The following is a 21,579-nucleotide window of genomic DNA, read 5'->3' as shown; positions in this document are numbered from 1 at the left end:
GCCTAATCCTGCAGAGCATTGCGCAGCGTGAATTGCCTAATCCTGCAGAGCATTGCGCAGCGTGAATTGCCTAATCCTGCAGAGCATTGCGCAGCGTGAATTGCCTATTCCTGCAGAGCATTGCGCAGCGTGAATTGCCTACTCCTGCAGAGCATTGCGCAGCGTGAATTGCCTATTCCTGCAGAGCATTGCGCAGCGTGAATTGCCTATTCCTGCAGAGCATTGCGCAGCGTGAATTGCCTAATCCTGCAGAGCATTGCGCAGCGTGAATTGCCTATTCCTGCAGAGCATTGCGCAGCGTGAATTGCTTATTCCTGCAGAGCATTGCGCAGCGTGAATTGCCTATTCCTGCAGAGCATTGCGCAGCGTGAATTGCCTATTCCTGCAGAGCATTGCGCAGCGTGAATTGCCTATTCCTGCAGAGCATTGCGCAGCGTGAATTGCTTATTCCTGCAGAGCATTGCGCAGCGTGAATTGCCTAATCCTGCAGAGCATTGCGCAGCGTGAATTGCCTAATCCTGCAGAGCATTGCGCAGCGTGAATTGCCTAATCCTGCAAAGCATTGCGCAGCGTGAATTGCCTAATCCTGCAGAGCATTGCGCAGCGTGAATTGCCTAATCCTGCAGAGCATTGCGCAGCGTGAATTGCCTAATCCTGCAGAGCATTGCGCAGCGTGAATTGCCTATTCCTGCAGAGCATTGCGCAGCGTGAATTGCCTACTCCTGCAGAGCATTGCGCAGCGTGAATTGCCTATTCCTGCAGAGCATTGCGCAGCGTGAATTGCCTATTCCTGCAGAGCATTGCGCAGCGTGAATTGCCTAATCCTGCAGAGCATTGCGCAGCGTGAATTGCCTATTCCTGCAGAGCATTGCGCAGCGTGAATTGCTTATTCCTGCAGAGCATTGCGCAGCGTGAATTGCTTATTCCTGCAGAGCATTGCGCAGCGTGAATTGCCTATTCCTGCAGAGCATTGCGCAGCGTGAACTGCCTATTCCTGCAGAGCATTGCGCAGCGTGAATTGCTTATTCCTGCAGAGCATTGCGCAGCGTGAATTGCCTAATCCTGCAGAGCATTGCGCAGCGTGAATTGCCTAATCCTGCAGAGCATTGCGCAGCGTGAATTGCCTAATCCTGCAAAGCATTGCGCAGCGTGAATTGCCTATTCCTGCAGAGCATTGCGCAGCGTGAATTGCTTATTCCTGCAGAGCATTGCGCAGCGTGAATTGCTTATTCCTGCAGAGCATTGCGCAGCGTGAATTGCCTATTCCTGCAGAGCATTGCGCAGCGTGAATTGCCTATTCCTGCAGAGCATTGCGCAGCGTGAATTGCTTATTCCTGCAGAGCATTGCGCAGCGTGAATTGCCTAATCCTGCAGAGCATTGCGCAGCGTGAATTGCCTAATCCTGCAGAGCATTGCGCAGCGTGAATTGCCTAATCCTGCAAAGCATTGCGCAGCGTGAATTGCCTAATCCTGCAGAGCATTGCGCAGCGTGAATTGCCTAATCCTGCAGAGCATTGCGCAGCGTGAATTGCCTAATCCTGCAGAGCATTGCGCAGCGTGAATTGCCTATTCCTGCAGAGCATTGCGCAGCGTGAATTGCCTATTCCTGCAGAGCATTGCGCAGCGTGAATTGCTTATTCCTGCAGAGCATTGCGCAGCGTGAATTGCCTAATCCTGCAGAGCATTGCGCAGCGTGAATTGCCTAATCCTGCAGAGCATTGCGCAGCGTGAATTGCCTAATCCTGCAAAGCATTGCGCAGCGTGAATTGCCTAATCCTGCAGAGCATTGCGCAGCGTGAATTGCCTAATCCTGCAGAGCATTGCGCAGCGTGAATTGCCTAATCCTGCAGAGCATTGCGCAGCGTGAATTGCCTATTCCTGCAGAGCATTGCGCAGCGTGAATTGCCTACTCCTGCAGAGCATTGCGCAGCGTGAATTGCCTATTCCTGCAGAGCATTGCGCAGCGTGAATTGCCTATTCCTGCAGAGCATTGCGCAGCGTGAATTGCCTAATCCTGCAGAGCATTGCGCAGCGTGAATTGCCTATTCCTGCAGAGCATTGCGCAGCGTGAATTGCTTATTCCTGCAGAGCATTGCGCAGCGTGAATTGCTTATTCCTGCAGAGCATTGCGCAGCGTGAATTGCCTATTCCTGCAGAGCATTGCGCAGCGTGAACTGCCTATTCCTGCAGAGCATTGCGCAGCGTGAATTGCTTATTCCTGCAGAGCATTGCGCAGCGTGAATTGCCTAATCCTGCAGAGCATTGCGCAGCGTGAATTGCCTAATCCTGCAGAGCATTGCGCAGCGTGAATTGCCTAATCCTGCAAAGCATTGCGCAGCGTGAATTGCCTATTCCTGCAGAGCATTGCGCAGCGTGAATTGCTTATTCCTGCAGAGCATTGCGCAGCGTGAATTGCTTATTCCTGCAGAGCATTGCGCAGCGTGAATTGCCTATTCCTGCAGAGCATTGCGCAGCGTGAATTGCCTATTCCTGCAGAGCATTGCGCAGCGTGAATTGCTTATTCCTGCAGAGCATTGCGCAGCGTGAATTGCCTAATCCTGCAGAGCATTGCGCAGCGTGAATTGCCTAATCCTGCAGAGCATTGCGCAGCGTGAATTGCCTAATCCTGCAAAGCATTGCGCAGCGTGAATTGCCTAATCCTGCAGAGCATTGCGCAGCGTGAATTGCCTAATCCTGCAGAGCATTGCGCAGCGTGAATTGCCTAATCCTGCAGAGCATTGCGCAGCGTGAATTGCCTATTCCTGCAGAGCATTGCGCAGCGTGAATTGCCTATTCCTGCAGAGCATTGCGCAGCGTGAATTGCTTATTCCTGCAGAGCATTGCGCAGCGTGAATTGCCTAATCCTGCAGAGCATTGCGCAGCGTGAATTGCCTAATCCTGCAGAGCATTGCGCAGCGTGAATTGCCTAATCCTGCAAAGCATTGCGCAGCGTGAATTGCCTAATCCTGCAGAGCATTGCGCAGCGTGAATTGCCTAATCCTGCAGAGCATTGCGCAGCGTGAATTGCCTAATCCTGCAGAGCATTGCGCAGCGTGAATTGCCTATTCCTGCAGAGCATTGCGCAGCGTGAATTGCCTACTCCTGCAGAGCATTGCGCAGCGTGAATTGCCTATTCCTGCAGAGCATTGCGCAGCGTGAATTGCCTATTCCTGCAGAGCATTGCGCAGCGTGAATTGCCTAATCCTGCAGAGCATTGCGCAGCGTGAATTGCCTATTCCTGCAGAGCATTGCGCAGCGTGAATTGCTTATTCCTGCAGAGCATTGCGCAGCGTGAATTGCCTATTCCTGCAGAGCATTGCGCAGCGTGAATTGCTTATTCCTGCAGAGCATTGCGCAGCGTGAATTGCCTAATCCTGCAGAGCATTGCGCAGCGTGAATTGCCTAATCCTGCAGAGCATTGCGCAGCGTGAATTGCCTAATCCTGCAAAGCATTGCGCAGCGTGAATTGCCTATTCCTGCAGAGCATTGCGCAGCGTGAATTGCTTATTCCTGCAGAGCATTGCGCAGCGTGAATTGCTTATTCCTGCAGAGCATTGCGCAGCGTGAATTGCCTATTCCTGCAGAGCATTGCGCAGCGTGAATTGCCTATTCCTGCAGAGCATTGCGCAGCGTGAATTGCTTATTCCTGCAGAGCATTGCGCAGCGTGAATTGCCTAATCCTGCAGAGCATTGCGCAGCGTGAATTGCCTAATCCTGCAGAGCATTGCGCAGCGTGAATTGCCTAATCCTGCAAAGCATTGCGCAGCGTGAATTGCCTAATCCTGCAGAGCATTGCGCAGCGTGAATTGCCTAATCCTGCAGAGCATTGCGCAGCGTGAATTGCCTAATCCTGCAGAGCATTGCGCAGCGTGAATTGCCTATTCCTGTAGTGCATCGCAGTGTCCGCGTTGGCGCTCCTCTGGGCTGGCGTTGACCTGCGGGGTGACAGCGCAGTGACTGCTGGATTCTCGTCTCTGTCCCTGGAGGGTAATTAGAGGTGTGTGACGGGGCGGTGGGAGCAGCCAATTTGTGTCTCACTTTACATATTCCTCCAGCAGCATGAATAAATCATCAAGAGCGACAGGCGAGGAATGGAAACAAGCGCCACCCGCGCCAGCCGTACTACTGGGGGTGACGCTGAAGGGCCTGGAAGTGGGGGGATCCTGCCGGGCGCAAAAATAGAGGGACGAGGTGGGGGACGAGGCGAGGGATGGCGCCATGTCTGGATGGAGTGAGGCGAGACGGGGAACGCTGCTGTGTCTGGATGGAGCGAGACGAGGTGGGAGATGCCACCGTGTCTGGATGGAGCAGGATGAGGTGGGAGATGCCACCGTGTCTGGATGGAGCGAGAAGAGGCGGGAGATGCCACCGTGTCTGGATGGAGCAGGACGAGGTGGGAGATGCCACCGTGTCTGGATGGAGCAGGACGAGGTGGGAGATGCCGCCGTGTCTGGATGGAGCGAGAAGAGGTGGGAGATGCCACCGTGTCTGGATGGAGCGAGAAGAGGCGGGAGATGCCACTGTGTCTGGATGGAGCAGGACGAGGTGGGAGATGCCACCGTGTCTGGATGGAGCAGGACGAGGTGGGAGATGCCACCGTGTCTGGATGGAGCAGGACGAGGTGGGAGATGCCGCCGTGTCTGGATGGAGCAGGACGAGGTGGGAGATGCCGCCGTGTCTGGATGGAGCAGGACGAGGTGGGAGATGCCACCGTGTCTGGATGGAGCAGGACGAGGTGGGAGATGCCACCGTGTCTGGATGGAACGAGAAGAGGTGGGAGATGCCGCCGTGTCTGGATGGAGCGAGAAGAGGTGGGAGATGCCACCGTGTCTGGATGGAGCAGGACGAGGTGGGAGATGCCGCCGTGTCTGGATGGAGCAGGACGAGGTGGGAGATGCCACCGTGTCTGGATGGAGCAGGACGAGGTGGGAGATGCCACCGTGTCTGGATGGAGCGAGAAGAGGTGGGAGATGCCGCCGTGTCTGGATGGAGCGAGAAGAGGCGGGAGATGCCACCGTGTCTGGATGGAGCGAGAAGAGGCGGGAGATACCGCCGTGTCTGGATGGAGGAGGATGCCGCCAGGTCTGGATGGAGCGGGATGAGGCGGGAGACACTGCCGGGTCTGGATGGAGTGGAACGAGGCGGGAGACGCTGCCGTGTGTGGAAACAACATTGTTTCCGTTCGGTGACAGAGAGCAGAGGGACAAGGGGCAAGGAAGCGGCCGTGATCATTCGCCACCGAATGACCGCTGACATCGGGGAGGACACCGATGCCACGCCTGAGATTCCGGGGTCCATGGGGAGGTGACCTCCACTGGTTCCTATACACATCGGGGTCTACGGGAAGGCGGCCTCCACCAATTCCTCTGCACATCGGGGTGTATGGGAAGGTGACCTCCACAGGTTTCTCTACACATCGGGGACTACGGGAAGGCGGCCTCCACAGATTCCTCCGCACATTGGGGTCTACAGGGAAGCAGCCTCCACCAATTCCTCCACACATCGGGGTCTATGGAGAGGCGACCATTACCTCTCTTAACCTCAGCATGTTGCAGGGAGCTCAGATTATAAGAACTATTGGTACAATGTTGGGTGTAGTAGTTGTGACTGATGATTTCTTTGCCTTCAGCTTTGTGGCTGTCACCTGGGGTTTCCCTGAGACTTCAGGCGTCTTTTCTTCCACCATCATGTTCGGAGCTGCACTCGCCTTGGTGGTATCACTAGACCATGTTGCTCCCGAGATGGCAGCAGTGCCGATACAAGGACACTACACAACGCTGGAGTCCAGGCCTGGCGGAGTGAAGGCCACGCGCTTGTCCAATTCCCACCCTCTGCGGATCTTCTTCAATTTCTGATTGATACACGGCAGGAGGAAGACGATTCTGCACCAGATGATGAGGAGCGGAAGCGGCAGCGTCAAAGTGAAGGTCGGAGGCAGATAAAACACGTAGCGACGCCATTCAAACGCCCGCTTCCATCCGTATGTAAGAGTGTGGAGAGTGCAGAGCACCAGAGCTGCAAACCCCAGGCGAGACTGCAAGTAGACAGAGGCACATGTCAAAAGGGCTGAAAACAGAGAGCAGACGAGCAGGTGCCCAACAACGAGAAAAGACTAAACATACATTACTGATCCTGAGTTACATCCTGTATTATACTCCAGAGCTGCACTCACTATTCTGCTGGTGCAGTCACAGTGGATATACATTACTGATCCTGAGTTACATCCTGTATTATACTCCAGAGCTGCACTCACTATTCTGCTGGTGCAGTCACTGTGTACATACATTACTGATCCTGAGTTACATCCTGTATTATACTCCAGAGCTGCAATCACTATTCTGCTGGTGCAGTCACTGTGTACATACATTACTGATCCTGAGCTACATCCTGTAATATACTCCAGAGCTGCAATCACTATTCTGCTGGTGCAGTCACTGTGTACATACATTACTGATGCTGAGTTACATTCTGTATTATACTCCAGAGCTGCACTCATTATTCTGCTGGTGCAGTCACTGTGTACATACATTACATTACTGATCCTGAGTTACATTCTGTATTATACTCCAGAGCTGCACTCACTATTCTGCTGGTGCAGTCACTGTGTACTTACATTACATTACTGATCCTGAGTTACATCCTGGATTATACCCCAGAGCTGCACTCACTATTCTGCTGGTGCAGTCACTGTGTACATACATTACATTACTGATCCTGAGTTACATTCTGTATTATACCCCAGAGCTGCACTCACTATTCTGCTGGTGCAGTCACTGTGTACATACATTACTGATGCTGAGTTACATCCTGTATTATACTCCAGAGCTGCACTCACTATTCTGCTGGTGCAGTCACTGTGTACATACATTACTGATGCTGAGTTACATTCTGTATTATACTCCAGAGCTGCACTCACTATGCTGGTGCAGTCACTGTGTACATACATTACATTACATTACTGATCTTGAGTTGACTCCTGTATTATACTCCAGAGCTGCTGTAATGTAATGTCTGCAAAGTATGATGTTTACTGTTGGAACCTTCCAGAATCCCCCCTTGCCTTCTGAGTTACATTGTACACTGTAAGCTTGTAGCAGTCCCTTCCCCCAAGTCTTATCAGCTCTGCCAGCATCTGAAACCTGAGAGCGAGCATTTCCTCTTGAAGTCTCCCCCCCCTTGGCCATGCCAGGACAGGAAGCCTTTGTCTCTAGACATGTGCTGGGATCAATATGAGAAGTATTAAAACAAGTCATATTGCAAAAACCATACACAGCACGGATATAACAATCATATTTCTGTGATCTGCGCGGACCCGGCTTCGCTACGGTGCCTCTTGCGTAGTTCTAGGACCTCCAGAAACTGATAGATGGATTGCTCCCAAACAGAGCGTCCTGTATACGGCATGCTTGGTGTCTTCGGATTCTATTCGGTGAATCACAAACAATGATGCCCTATGTGTGTTGGTACGGGTTTTTATCGTTTAGATATAGTTATTCTAAGTTTTGTAGTTTGATTCTAAATCCAAGAGTAGGGGGCAGACCCTCTCCAGACTGCCCCTTCCATGATGTCACACAGTAGAGTCTATAAGGCATTCCCTGGGCAAAACCAGGTCAGAGCAGCTCAAGTCCTTGTGCCAGAGAGACGTGCAGATGAGTGGAGATGTGTGGCCCCGCCTTCTCCTCCCAGCCACATGGTTTGCCTGATACCAACTGACCACATGTGAGTGTACTTTCTTCTTTCATCCACTTTGCTTTATATTTGTATTGTACCTATGTAATGTCTCAACTTTATAGCAACTTTTATCTGTATAATCACTGCCCGACTTTTCGGGGAATAAATGATAAAATTATTTAGTCTGTCTTCATGCTCTAGGAAATGAACTATACGCCTTGTTTAGATAATCGCTACTAATTCAAGGGGTTTGCCACGGACCCTCTTAATTTAACTCTGTTGATTAAGAAAAGCGTGGATGGTGGCAGCGTGGTGGTGTGTGCGGTTGTTTCGGCTAGTTGGCAGGACAGAAGGGTCTTATATTGCTAAGGGGGGGCTGCGGCCACAGCATTGATAATTCCCTTACTGCAGTAGCCTAATTGCCCGTGCACAACAAGCAGTCAGTCCGGTGATTAATTATCCGAGATGCAGTTCCAAAGTGGAACTGAGAAAGTGGGATATACATAAATCCCCGCAGTTCTTGGAAGGTTGTTAGCAGTGGTGGGGCATCCAAAATACCCCCCTGCAATAAATTGTTAGAGCAAGGTTAGCTTGCTGCATTTTTTGTCACATGGTGCCAGTGGTGGGATAACTAAGATAAGCCCCCACTGTGCCTGTGACCGCCATGTGCCGGCAGTGCGTCGCGTCCCTCCGTCCGCTGATACACCCGTGTCAGTGATGGGATTGTGACATATTGGCGAACAGAGGTGGGATGTTCATCACATATTGGTAGCAGCGGTGGGCTGTTCATCACAGCGATTATCTAAAAAAAGGCACATAGTTCGTTTCTTAGAGCATGGAGACAGAGCTAATAGATTTTATCATTTATTCCCAAAAGAATGCGGGCAGTGAATACATAAATAAAAGTTGCTATAATGTTGAGACATTGTTTTATATTTGTATTTGTACATATGCAAAGTGGATGAAAGAGCAAAAAGTAACACTCATATGTGCGTAGTTGGTATTAGGCAGACCATGTGGCTGGGGAAGGGGCGCTTAACCAAACGTCCCCACTCATCGGCACGTCTCTCTGGCAGGAGGACTCCAGCTGAACTGACTGGAATTTGGTAGGGAATACCTATAGCCTAGGGTCTGTGACCTCACGAAATGGGCGGTCTGGAGAGGTCCAACCTCCCTCTCTCCAAGTTATGATTTGGCTACAAAACTTAGAATAACTATATCTAAACGCGAAAAGCCCATACCAATACACATAGGGCATCATTGTTTGTGATTTACTGAATAGAATCCAAAGACACCAAGCATGCCATAATTAAGACCCTCCATTCGGGAGCAATCCATATATCAGTTTCTGGAGAGATTAGGATTTTGCCAGAGCCACCGTAGGGAAGCCGGGTCCGCGCAGATCACAGAAATGTTCGTTTCATTTTTCTGTCGCGATCGGAGCCCATGCTAGCCTATTTTAATATCTCTCATAGTTTTATTTCAGACACATGACCTGAGAGGACAAAGGACTTCCTTTAGCTGTGCAGGGAGGGGGAAGGAGAAGAATTCTACACTGAGGCTTCAGGTTTAACAGAGCTGCATGCATGAAGACACTGGTGTGTGTGCTGTGGGGGAAGATAGGGGGGGTTGCAGCTACATGACAGAGGGATTTTCTAGAATGTTCCAGAAACATATCTACAGTACATTACACCGCCCCCTTTTAGAGGGCGCTACGGAGGCATTACCTGTTGGTTAGCGGCCATGCGCACCTCAGCGGGTTTGCCCCGGCGGGACAACCCATCAGCATTTCCATGTTCGCTGCCCTTTTTGTGTTGTACAGTTAAGTCGTACTGTTGAAGGGCAAGGCTCCAGCGGAGCAACCTTCCATTGGTTCCAGATACTGTGTGCAACCAGCTCAGAGGGTTGTTGTCAGTTACCACCGTGAAGGTGCGCCCGTACAGGTAGGTGTTGTGAGTTCATTTTCCCCTTCACCTTTGATGTCTGATGAACTCCCTCTGCTGGTGAAGAGAGGTAGTGAAATTGATTGGGATGGGAAGAACCTGTTATCTGAACAGGCGGAGTGTGATTGGACATCTGGAATTTCTGAGTGGATATAAGGCAGCCGACGCCCTGCAGGGTTTGCTGGTGATCCTTTCTGCTCTGAGCTCTGGCATCCAGTTTTAGTTCCTGTCTACTAAAAGCTAAGTTTTAGCCCTGCTATTATTCCATGAGATTTTGTCTGGTTTCCTTAGTGTTTGTATTCAGACAGTCCTGGTTGGGACTGGCTGAATTCCATTTTTGTCTGTGATCAGTTGATCTCTTTGCTCTGTTTTCAGAATATACCTGAGTGCTGATATAGTGATTTTGAAGTCTAGCGACTTCAGGGCATTTTTTCCTATCAGACGGTTGGAACATTTTTGTAGGGTTTTTTGCGGATTGCAGCCAGCATCTTTTCTGTCCTGTCCTATCTAGTTAGTTGGGCCCCATCGTTTGCTCAGCCTGTCTTTCTGTCTGTGTTTGTGTTTTCATCTGTTTTTCACCGACAATACATGTTGGGGGCTGTCTGTTGCTTTGGGGCCGTTTAGATTTCCCCTTTCCTTCTTTAGGCTTAGGTAGTTCTCCGGCTGTGACGAGGGGTCTAGGGCACCATAGGAACCCCCCACGGCTACTGTTAGTTGTGGTGAATAGGATCAGGGGTCTGCAATCCGATAGCTAACAACCTCTCCGGTTTTCTGGACTTAGCTTGTATTTTTGTTTTCTCCTCCTCCGGTGATTCATTCATAACAGGTAGGGCTGCAAACGTTGCAGTGCCCACACCATGGCCAGACTCTCCTTCTCGATGGTCGAGTATGCCACTTCCCTCGGCAAAAGTTTCCGGCTCAGGTGCAACACGGGGTGCTCCTGGTTCCCCGAGTCGACCTGGCTGAGCACAGCACAGAGGCCAAACTCGCTGGCGTCAGTCTGTACCAGAAATGGGTGACTGCTGTCGACTGCTCTCAACACTGGAGCGTTGCACAGGGCTACTTTCAAAGCTTGGAAGGCCGCCTCACAGTCATCTGTCCAGTTGACTGATTGGGGTAGCCTCTGCTTGGTGAGGTCAGTCAAGGGTTTTGCAAGGGCGCTATAGTCTTGAACAAACTGCCTATAGTACCCTGCAGTGCCCAAGAAGGACTTCTGTTTCTTGGTCCTGGGGGTGGGCCAGGACGCGATTGCGTCCACCTTTTCTGGCTCCGGACTCATGGAACCCCCGCCTACCCGGTGCACCTGGTAGTGGACCTCGCTCATGCCCATCTGGCACTTTCCCGGCTTGATAGTCAGGCCTGCCTGGTGAAGACGCTTGAGCACCTCCTGGAGATGCTGAAGGTGTTCCTCCCAGGTGGAACTAAAGATGGCGATGTCATTCAAGTACGCCACCGCGTACTCCTCCAGTCCCCGAAGCAGGTGGTTGATCATCTGCTGGAAAGTGGCAGGGGCATTTTTCATGCCGAAGGGCATGACCGTGGACTCGCACAGTCCAAAGGGGGTGATAAAGTCGGATTTCTCCTACGCCTCAGGGGAATCTGCCAGTATCCCCGACTCAGATCCATGATGGATATGTACCTTGCTTTTGCCAACCGCTCAAGCAGATCCTCGATGCGTGGCATCGGGTGGGCATCAGAGGGTGTGATGGCGTTGAGCCCCCTGTAGTCAATGTGAACAAAAATGGAGGGCACCACTGGAAAGAGGGGTTCACCAGAGACTAGTCAAAAATATGTGACAGAAAAAAAGAACAAAGCGACCAGCCTATGAATAGGGAACACCACATGTATGAGTAAAAAATGTATGAAGTTTATTGAATACATCCAACACAGACATGAAATAACACAGACTCCATAAAAACATTTAAAAACATGTGGAAAAGTGGTAAGTCAAATCATGAAATAATGATATGATAAACCTCCCACATCAACAGACCCCACAGACAATGTATGAATGAGCACTATAAAGTGTCTAATGAGGAACAGTCTCTAAAACAAACAAATGAAAAAAGGCATTAAACATGAAAAATCAAAATGCCTGACTGGTTTGGAAAGAGAACTATTCACAGCACCATGAATATATTAAGCACATATGAAACCCCTGAACTGGCATCTGTGATGTACAATGTCTGCAAGATATGTATTCTGTTGGAATGTGCTACAAATCCTCCATTTTGTGAGAAGCTGCCTGCCAGTGTCTCAGTTACATTGCACACTGCAGCAGCTTCCCTTCCCCCAAGTGCCATAAACCAACTTCCTGTCACACCATTTGGCTTCTCTCAGCTGAAAGAGAAAAAAGTGCGGGAAATAAACTTTGTTTGAAATCAGGAGTTAGAAGTAAACCTTTAAGAGCCTGCCCTGCGAAAACCGTACCAAGTAGAGATATGAAAATCATATTTTTGTGATCCGAGCGCTCCCAGCTCCGCTACAGTGTCACTTCCGAAGTCCTAACATGTTGGGAACCTGAGATATGATTTGCGCCCAAATGGACGGTCATATCGCATAGATGTTTGATGTTTTCTTGATGGGCTCATTACGCTGGGAAACATGATACCACTGATGAGTCCATACCAGCTTCTCCCATAAAGTTATAGCTAATCTAAGTTTTGTAGCCAAATTATAACTTGGATGAGAGGGATGGGATTAACCCAGAATGCATCTCTCCGTGATGTCACATAGCAAAGTCTATAAGGCCTTCCCTTGGCAAAACCAGCACAGAAGAGCTCCAATCCTTGTGCTGAGCAGAACCCAGATGAGTGGAGACGTGCAGCTCCGCCTCCACCCCCCTTAAAGCCACATGGGATGCCTAACAACTAGAGTTGAGCGACTTTTGGTTTTTTAGGGTCGCGTTTCGTTTCGTGAAACCCTACTTTTCCAAAAGTCGGGTCGAGCAAGATCGTCCGATTATAGGGAAAAGTCGGGGTCGTCCCGAAACACGAAACCCAATGTAAGTCAATGGGGAATAAAAGTCGGCAGTGAGAGGAGGACAGGAAAGACACCTACAGTGCCCATGTGAATGCCAAAAGCATCAATTCTTCTTACTTAAGCTTGTCAACCTTAATTAACTTCATAATACAAGTTACGCACTGAAAAATGGGGGTTATTTGGCTAAAGTTGTGGGGGGGGAGGGCTGGCTGCAGGTTTTCATGTGCCCTGGGCGAAAGAGCGCCCCTTTAACACATACCACAACTCATCATGCTCCGATACTGCAGAGAAATAGCGGTATAGTACAATGAAAAATACTTCACTTTTTACATCTCATGACGAGGCCCATCTATTTCTCCATACAGAATCATTGGTCCCATATAATGTTTGAAACAGTATATGATGAGCTCCACATAATGCTACAGTATATGTTGGTCCCCATGGATGAAGCTCCACTGTCTTATGGGCCCAAATAATGCTCCAAACATAATGGGCCCCATTTATAATGCTCTAGTGTATAATGGGCCCTGTAAATGCTGCTCCAGTGTCTGATGTCCACCTTTGGAATGTTCCAGTGTATGGTGGGTCCCATCTATCATTCTCCAGAGTATAGTGCTCCCCAAAAATTGCTGTCCCAACATTGAAAACAATCAAATAAGTCTCCTCGCTAGGGAATCCCTGTACTAGTCTAGACTCCTTGTCGTCCCCATCTTCCATCTCACTGCACAGTATTTCAACTTTGCAAGTGCTGTGATCCTGGGCAAGCAGGGGGGGCCCACTCGTTGGCGACGGCACTGGCACAGGGCCCCTGATAGTACGGTGGTGTGTCTGATGGCGGATGGGCCGAACCTGCACTTTCATCTGCAGCTTCCTCTTTGTCACCGTGTAAGATGGAACTGTATATGGGAAGGGTAACCTGGGTTTCATCAGGGTCAGATTCAGGCCGGGTAGCGTGCGAGGGTAATGTAGTGGTCTGGGTCAATGTACCAGCAGATTCATCGAGCAGTGGCTGGGCATCAGTGCACTTGTGTCGCCCCCAGGAGTACGGTCGCCACAGTGGCATTACCTTCCTCCTAGGGAGTGTGATGTCATGCTTGGGAGCAACGAAGGATCTCTCTAGCAGGTTAACTGATTGGGCGGCGTTATTCCCACGAGTCATGACCCTCCAAACAGCGTTCATGAAGGCAAAGTGTTTGTTTTACGTGGGCAGTATGGTTGCAAAGTTGAACCTTAAAGGACTGTCCAGAAGGGCACCACCAGGAGTGGAGCCTATGGTTAAATTCGACTCCACCTGGGAAACCTCAACCATGCCAGCTACAGAACAGATGCACACATTGCAAGCTTAATTCCGTTAACGAACGAGACTCCGTCATGCCCCGCGGTCTGAGTCCGGCTTACTAGAGGGACACGTGAGGCTCTGGCACATGAGATTGGCCAATAACTGGTGTGTCATGCCCTTACGTGTCCGTGGCTGCATGTGCGCTACACTGAAAAGGCCAGCGTTTGTCGCTTACAGGTGCAGATAACCCGCTGAACAACGTTAGTGATGGGGATCACTGATTACAATTATTACCCGCGAACAATGATTTCCCAGTAAGTGCAGGTCAACCGCAGTTCCAGAATTAGGCCTAACCGTCATTCCTGAAAAAATGAAAAACTTACGTGTGCAAACCACAGGTGCTGTAGCTTGCTTAACAGCTCTCCAGCCGTTCTCACGCCCAGTATGGATTACACGTGATTGCACAAAGGTGAGAAAGGGTACCGTATCCCCGGATAACATGTATGGATATCGTACACATTCAAAATATATGTCTATACATCAGTAGGCAGGCTCAGACGGTGTCAGGCCCAGTATGGATTGCACGTGATTGCACAAAGGTTAGAAAGGGTACCGTATCCCTGGATAACATGTATGGATAGCGGTATGGATAGCGTACACATTCAAAATATATGTCTCAGGAGGCAGGCTCAGACGGTGTTAGGCCCAGTATGGATTGCACGTGATTGCACAAAGGTTAGAAAGGGTACCGTATCCCCAGATAACATGTATGGATAGCGTACACATTCAAAATATATGTCTCAGGAGGCAGGCTCAGACGGTGTTAGGCCCAGTATGGATTGCACGTGATTGCACAAAGGTTAGAAAGGGTACCGTATCCCCAGATAACATGTATGGATAGCGTACACATTCAAAATATATGTCTATACATCAGGAGGCAGGCTCAGACGGTGTTAGGCCCAGTATGGATTGCACGTGATTGCACAAAGGTTAGAAAGGGTACCGTATCCCCAGATAACATGTATGGATAGCGTACACATTCAAAATATATGTCTCAGGAGGCAGGCTCAGACGGTGTTAGGCCCAGTATGGATTGCACGTGATTGCACAAAGGTTAGAAAGGGTACCGTATCCCCAGATAACATGTATGGATAGCGTACACATTCAAAATATATGTCTCAGGAGGCAGGCTCAGACGGTGTTAGGCCCAGTATGGATTGCACGTGATTGCACAAAGGTTAGAAAGGGTACCGTATCCCCGGATAACATGTATGGATAGCGTACACATTCAAAATATATGTCTATACATCAGGAGGCAGGCTCAGACGGTGTCAGGCACAGTATGGATTGCACGTGATTGCACAAAGGTTAGAAAGGGTACCGTTTCCCCGGATAACATGTATGGATAGCGTACACATTCAAAATATATGTCTATACATCAGGAGGCAGGCTCAGACGGTGTCAGGCACAGTATGGATTTGACGGCCCAGATTACACAGCAGAGGAGCAGGGAGAGGTAAAGATTGCAAATGCTGGGGCCCTGCCCAAGCAAGGGGGGCCCACTCGTGGGCGTCGGTACTGGCACTGGGCCCCTCATAGCACAGCGGTGTGTCTGACGGCGGGTGTGCACCACCACCGTCAGAGACACTTGATTGCACTATGAGGGACCCTGTGCCAGTGCCGGCGCCCAAGAGTCGGCCTACCCACCTGTCCAGGGCAACGGCACTCGCACGGTGTCGTGCGCTAGGTGGTGACCCCGGCCATGGGGGGGGAGGCAGCACAGTTAGGGAGTTTTAGAAAGTGGCATATGTTGATGTTGGACATTCAGCTGATGCAAAAGGCGAAATAGGTGAAGTCCCAGGAAGAGGTGGACCAAAGCAAGCCATTTTTCTGTCACCCTATGTGTCATCAGGGGAAGGTGGGACAAAATCCTTGGAAACCCATGCGTGGTTCATTTTAATGAAGGTTAGATCATCCACATTTTGGGTTGACAGACGGGTCCTTTTTTCTGTCAGGATTGATCCAGCTGCACTGAAGACTCTTTCCGATAGCACACTTGCAGCTGGGCAAGCGAGCTCCTGTAAGGCATATTGGGCCAATTCAGGCCAGGTGTCCAGTTTAGCGGCCCAATAGTCAAAGGGGAATGACCTGTGTGGGAGAACATCGATATGGGAGGAAAAGTAGTTTGTAACCATAGTTGACAACTGCTGTCTCCTGTCACTTTCCATCGATGCAGTATTACCAGTTGTGTGAGCGGTACTTGAAAAATCAGTCCACAACATTGTCATGAAACCCCTGTCTCCAACGCCACTTCTGCTGTGTGCACCACGAACACCTCTGCCAAGCTGCCCCCGGCCCGTACGGCTCGTGTGAGAACCATCACCGCTGCTGTGTGCTGGGAATGCCTCAAGAAACCGATTTACCAGAGTTGCTTGTTTATTAGCCAATATTAGGTCAAGGTTCTCCTGTGGCATGATGTTTTGTAATTTGCCTTTATAGCGTGGATCCAGGATGCTGGCCAACCAGTAGTCGTCATCGTTCATCATTTTGGCAATGCGGGGGTCCCTTTTTAGGATCTGCAAGGCATAATCTGACATGTGGGCCAATGTTCCCGGTGTCAATGATGCACTGCGAGTGCTGGTTGGAGGAGCACTTTCTGGCAAATCCACATCCCTCCAGTCACGCACAAACCCTGTACCAGACCTTGCCACGCCAACATTTTCACTTGCCCCACGAGATGCATCCTCCTCCCCTAAGTAATCATCCCCATCATCATCATCCTCCTCCTCCTCTTCTTCCTCCACCTCGTCCAGGAGAGGTCCCAGAGCAGACATTGGCTGAATGTCATCAAGGATTCCCTCCTCCTCTTCCTCCTAATCAACATTGGCTGCAGACGCCTGCTCCTTAAGGTGCGTCAAAGTTTGCATGAGCAGACGCATAAGTGGGATGCTCATGCTTAGGATGGCGTCGTCTGCGCTTACCAGCCGTGTGCATTCCTCAAAACACTGAAGGACTTTACAGAGGTCTTTCAGCTTCGACCACTGCACACCTGTCAACTCCATGTCTGCTCTCAAAGTGCCTGGCCGTGTATCCTCCCACAAATGCATTATGGCCTGCCTCTGCTCGCACAGCCGCTCCACCATGTGCAGGGTGGAGTTCCACCTTGTTGCAATGTCGATAATGAGGCGGTGGTTGGGAAGGTGGAGCAATCGCTGCAGCTTCTGCATACGAACGGAGTGTACAGGCGACCGGCGGATGTGCGCGCACAGTCTTCGCACCTTCTGGAGCAGGGCTGTTAACTCCGGATAATTTTTGAGGAAGCACTGCACCACCAGGTTCAAGGTGTGAGCCAAGCAAGGTATGTGGCTGAGTTTTGAAAGGGCTATGGCTGCCACAAAATTACGGCCGTTATCACTAACTACCTTGCCTGCCTCAAGATGTACACTGCCCAGCCATGACTCAGTTTGTCGCTTCAAGTACTCGGCCAGCACCTCGGCGGTGTGTCTGTTGCCCAAACACATCATCTGCAACACAGCCTGCTGACGCTTTCCACTAGCTGCTCGATAGGGGGACACCTCGTGTGCAACAGTGGCAGCTGCAGATGGAGTGCTCGTACGACTGCGCTCTGTGGACGAGCTTTCGCTTCTGGAGGAGGAGGAGGAGGGTCGAACGCCTACAGCCAACTCTTTCCTATACCGTGGGCTAGGCAGCACTGTCCCACCACCGCTGTCCCCTGTGGACCCTGCATCCACCACATTAACCCAGTGCGCAGTGATGGACTCGTAACGGCCCTAGCCATGCCGACTGGACCATGCATCAGTTGTGAGGTGCACCTTTCCGCTCACTGACTGCTTGAGTGCATGGACAATGCGGTCTTTCACATGATGGTGGAGGGCTGGGATGGCTTTGCGAGAGAAGAAGTGGCGACTGGGTAGGTCATAGCGTGGTACTGCATAGGCCATGAGTTCGCGGAAAGCTGTGCTTTCCACCAACCGAAAGGGCATCATCTCAAACGAGATTAGTTTGGCAATGTGGGCGTTCAAACCCAGTGTACGCGGATGAGAGACTGAGTACTTTCTTGACCTACTCAGTGTCTGGGAGGGTGAGCTGGACTTGAGAGCTGCATATGGTGGAAGTAGCGGTGGACAGGGTGGACTGAGAGAGGGTTGATGATGGTGATGGAGTTGGTGTTCTTTCTGATGGCCTAGAATCAGTCTTTCGTTGATATAACAGTGGGATTCCCTGACTGCTGTGGCCTTGCAACGACACCTCAACATTTGCTGCTGTGCTAACCGGTGGGCTTACAGTGGGGGAAACAATGTAGCGTTGCTGACTACCTTTGTTGTGATCAGTTGCACATGTGGCACTTGAGGTTTGGTGTTGTGTCCACGCTTGCAAGTGCATGCTGGTTAAATGTCTAAGCATGCAACTGGTATTCAAATTTTTCAGATTTTTCCCTCGGCTAAAGGTCTTTGCGCACTTCTTACAGATAACCTTGGCCTGATCATGAGGATTTTGTTCAAAAAAGTGCCACACTGCACTCTTCCTACTTTGGCAGACATTTTGCGGCCTAGCACGCTGTGATCTTTTGACCCTCTGGACAAGCTGTCCAGCAACTCTTTTGATGTTTGGAACCTGTCTTTGGAGTGCTCCGGGCCTGCCAGATAACAGCTGTTGCGATGTCGATGTCTGCTGTGGATGCTCCTCATCTGAGCTATTGGAAGCAGCACCCTCTTCCCCCAATGGATGCCAATCTGGGTCAACAACTGGGTCATCCATCACCTCCTCTTCTATGTCATGTGCACCTTCCTCTGTGTCACCGTGTATGGTGGTATAGTGTGCGGGAAGGGGCACCTGAGTCTCATCAGGGTCAGAATCTGGCTCTGTACACTGCGAGGACAATGTAGTGCTCTGAGTGAATGTACCAGCAGAATCATCCATCAGCGGCTGTGCATCAGTGTACTCCATGTCAGATTCATCTTGGCCTGGGTAATTCACCATTTGACCTGATAATCCAGGCATGGTATGTGAAAACAGCTCCATGGAGTAATCAGTAGTATGGCCTGCGTCATCCTTCAATCTTGGTTGGGGTGAAGGACACAAGGAAAGGTGTGGTTCATGAACATGAGCCTCCAATGACGACTCAGTGCTTTTACTTTTTACAACTGAAGAAGAGGAGGCGATAGAGCTGGAGGCTGAGTCAGCAATGTAAGACAAAACTTTTTCCTGATGCTCTGGCTTTAAAAGCGGTTTGCCAACTCCTAGAAAACTAAGCGTTCGAGGCCTTATGTAGCCAGACGATGACGCAGGCTCAACACCTCCTGCATTCGGTCCTATTTTGCTCTTGCCACTACCATCAGATCCACCACCAACACCATCATTACCAGCTGCCAACCCCCGCCCAATTCCACGGCCTCTTCCACCAGCCTTCCTCATTTTTGGTAGAAATGTAGACAAAATCCAACAAACTATATAGTAATGTAAGACAAGGTACAAGGTGTCTATAGGACAGGGGAGATTTTGAATCTCTGCACACACTTTTGGACACTGGACACTTTTGGATTGTGTGAGGCCCAATGAATATCTGAGCGCTATGTGACAGGCTCGATGGCACAGCTGTGACAAAAGTGACTAGAGGATAAGGGAGATTTTGAATCTCTGCACACACTTTTGGACACTGGACACTTTTGGATTGTGTGAGGCCCAATGAATATCTGAGCGCTATGTGACAGGCTCGATGGCACAGCTGTGACAAAAGTGACTAGAGGATAAGGGAGATTTTGAATCTCTGCACACACTTTTGGACACTGGACACTTTTGGATTGAGTGAGGCCCAATGAATATCTGAGCGCTATGTGACAGGCTCGATGGCACAGCTGTGACAAAAGTGACTAGAGGATAAGGGAGATTTTGAATCTCTGCACACACTTTTGGACACTGGACACTTTTGGATTGTGTGAGGCCCAATGAATATCTGAGCGCTATGTGACAGGCTCGATGGCACAGCTGTGACAAAAGTGACTAGAGGATAAGGGAGATTTTGAATCTCTGCACACACTTTTGGACACTGGACACTTTTGGATTGTGTGAGGCCCAATGAATATCTGAGCGCTATGTGACAGGCTCGATGGCACAGCTGTGACAAAAGTGACTAGAGGATAAGGGAGATTTTGAATCTCTGCACACACTTTTGGACACTGGACACTTTTGTATTGTGTGAGGCCCAATGAATATCTGAGCGCTATGTGACAGGCTCGATGGCACAGCTGTGACAAAAGTGACTAGAGGATAAGGGAGATTGGATTGCTTTTAAAAAAGAAGTTTGCAGAGCAGTGGGTAAACAGCAATGCCAGCCTGTCAGGAAGCCTTAAAAGGCAGCCCAACAACCAACACCACTGATACACCACAATATAGCCTCCCCTTGCACTGCACACACAGTGACTGGTGTGTTGTGCAGGCCAAATCGCTAGCAGCAGAAGCAGTTTTTTTGTCTTCTTCCCTGCCTAACGCTCTCCCTACAGAATCAGCAGCAACCTCTCCCTATACTGAGATCGGCAGAAGTAAGATGGCGGTCGGCGTGCACGCCCTTTTATACCCCCTGTGACGCCCACCAAAGCAAGCCAATCACTTGCATGCCCTTCTGAAAGATGGTGGTGACCCCTGCCTATGTCATCACGTTGCCCACAGTGTCCGTGGATCCTGATTGGCTGAAAAAGAGCGCAAAACAAACTTTTGAAACGCGACTTTGGCGCGTAAGTTGCCGACCTCGTGGCCGACCTCATCCTAGGGTCGGGTTTCGTTTCATGAAACCCGACTTTGCCAAAAGTCGGTGACTTTTGAAATTTTTCGACCCGTTTCGCTCAACTCTACTAACAACAACTGACTAAATGTGAGTGTACCTTCTTCTTTCATCCACTTTGTTTTATACTTGTCTAATGTACATATTTTATGTCTCAATTTTATAGCAACTTTTATCTGTAATCACTGTCCTCTTTCGGAAAATAAATGATTTAATATTTAGCCTGTCTCCATGCTCTAAGAATCGAACTATACGCCTTTGATAGATAATCGCTACTAATTCAAGGGGTTTGCCACGGACCCTCTTAATTTTAACACTGTGAATTAAGTAACCGTGACTGGTGGCAGCGCGTTGTGTACGGCTATTGCGGCTTGCTGGCAGTACAGAAGGGTCTTATATTGCTGAATAAGGGGCTGCGGCCACAGCATTGATAATTCCCTTACTGCAGAAGCCTAATTGCCGGTTCACAACAGGCAGTCCGTCCGGCGACTAATTATCCTAGGTGCAGTTTCCTGACTGACCTGAGGGTAAGGGGGGCGCCGGAGAGCTGCGAGTTCCAAAGTGGAACTGAGAAAGTGGGATGTACATAAATCCCCGCAGTACTTGGAAGATTGATAGCAGTGGTGGGGCATCCAAATTAAACTCCCCCTGCGGCAAATTGAGAAGAGCGAGATTAGCTTGCTGGATATTTTTGGTCACATGGTGCCAGTGGTGGGATAACTAAGATAAGCCCCCACGGAACCTGTGATAGCCGTGTGCCAGCATTGTGTCACGTCCCTCCGTCCGCTGATACACCGGTATCAGTGGTGGGATTGTGACATAGTGGTGACAGAGGGTCCGCTGTCCGTCGTGTTTTGGTGGCAGCGGGACCCCCGTTAGTCGCCTCCGTATTTGGAAGAACGGCG

General features: G+C 50.1%; 1 protein-coding gene across 1 annotated transcript in view; it reads right to left on the bottom strand.

The window, feature by feature from the left end:
• Positions 1 to 5,755: 5,755 nt before the first annotated feature.
• Positions 5,756 to 21,579, bottom strand: part of STEAP3 (STEAP3 metalloreductase) — a 93,253-nt gene continuing 77,429 nt past the window's right edge. The window contains exon 4 of the mRNA XM_073551890.1: positions 5,756 to 6,034. Within this exon, the coding sequence (XP_073407991.1) occupies positions 5,768 to 6,034 (267 nt within the window). The 3' untranslated portion in view covers positions 5,756 to 5,767. The remainder of the gene's footprint in view (positions 6,035 to 21,579) is intronic.

The sequence above is a fragment of the Dendrobates tinctorius genome, unplaced genomic scaffold (assembly GCF_039654945.1).
Source record: "Dendrobates tinctorius isolate UK_male_01 unplaced genomic scaffold, ASM3965494v1 ptg000182l, whole genome shotgun sequence".
Lineage (NCBI taxonomy): Eukaryota > Metazoa > Chordata > Amphibia > Anura > Dendrobatidae > Dendrobates > Dendrobates tinctorius.
This window is presented reverse-complemented; position numbering and strand designations above follow the sequence as displayed.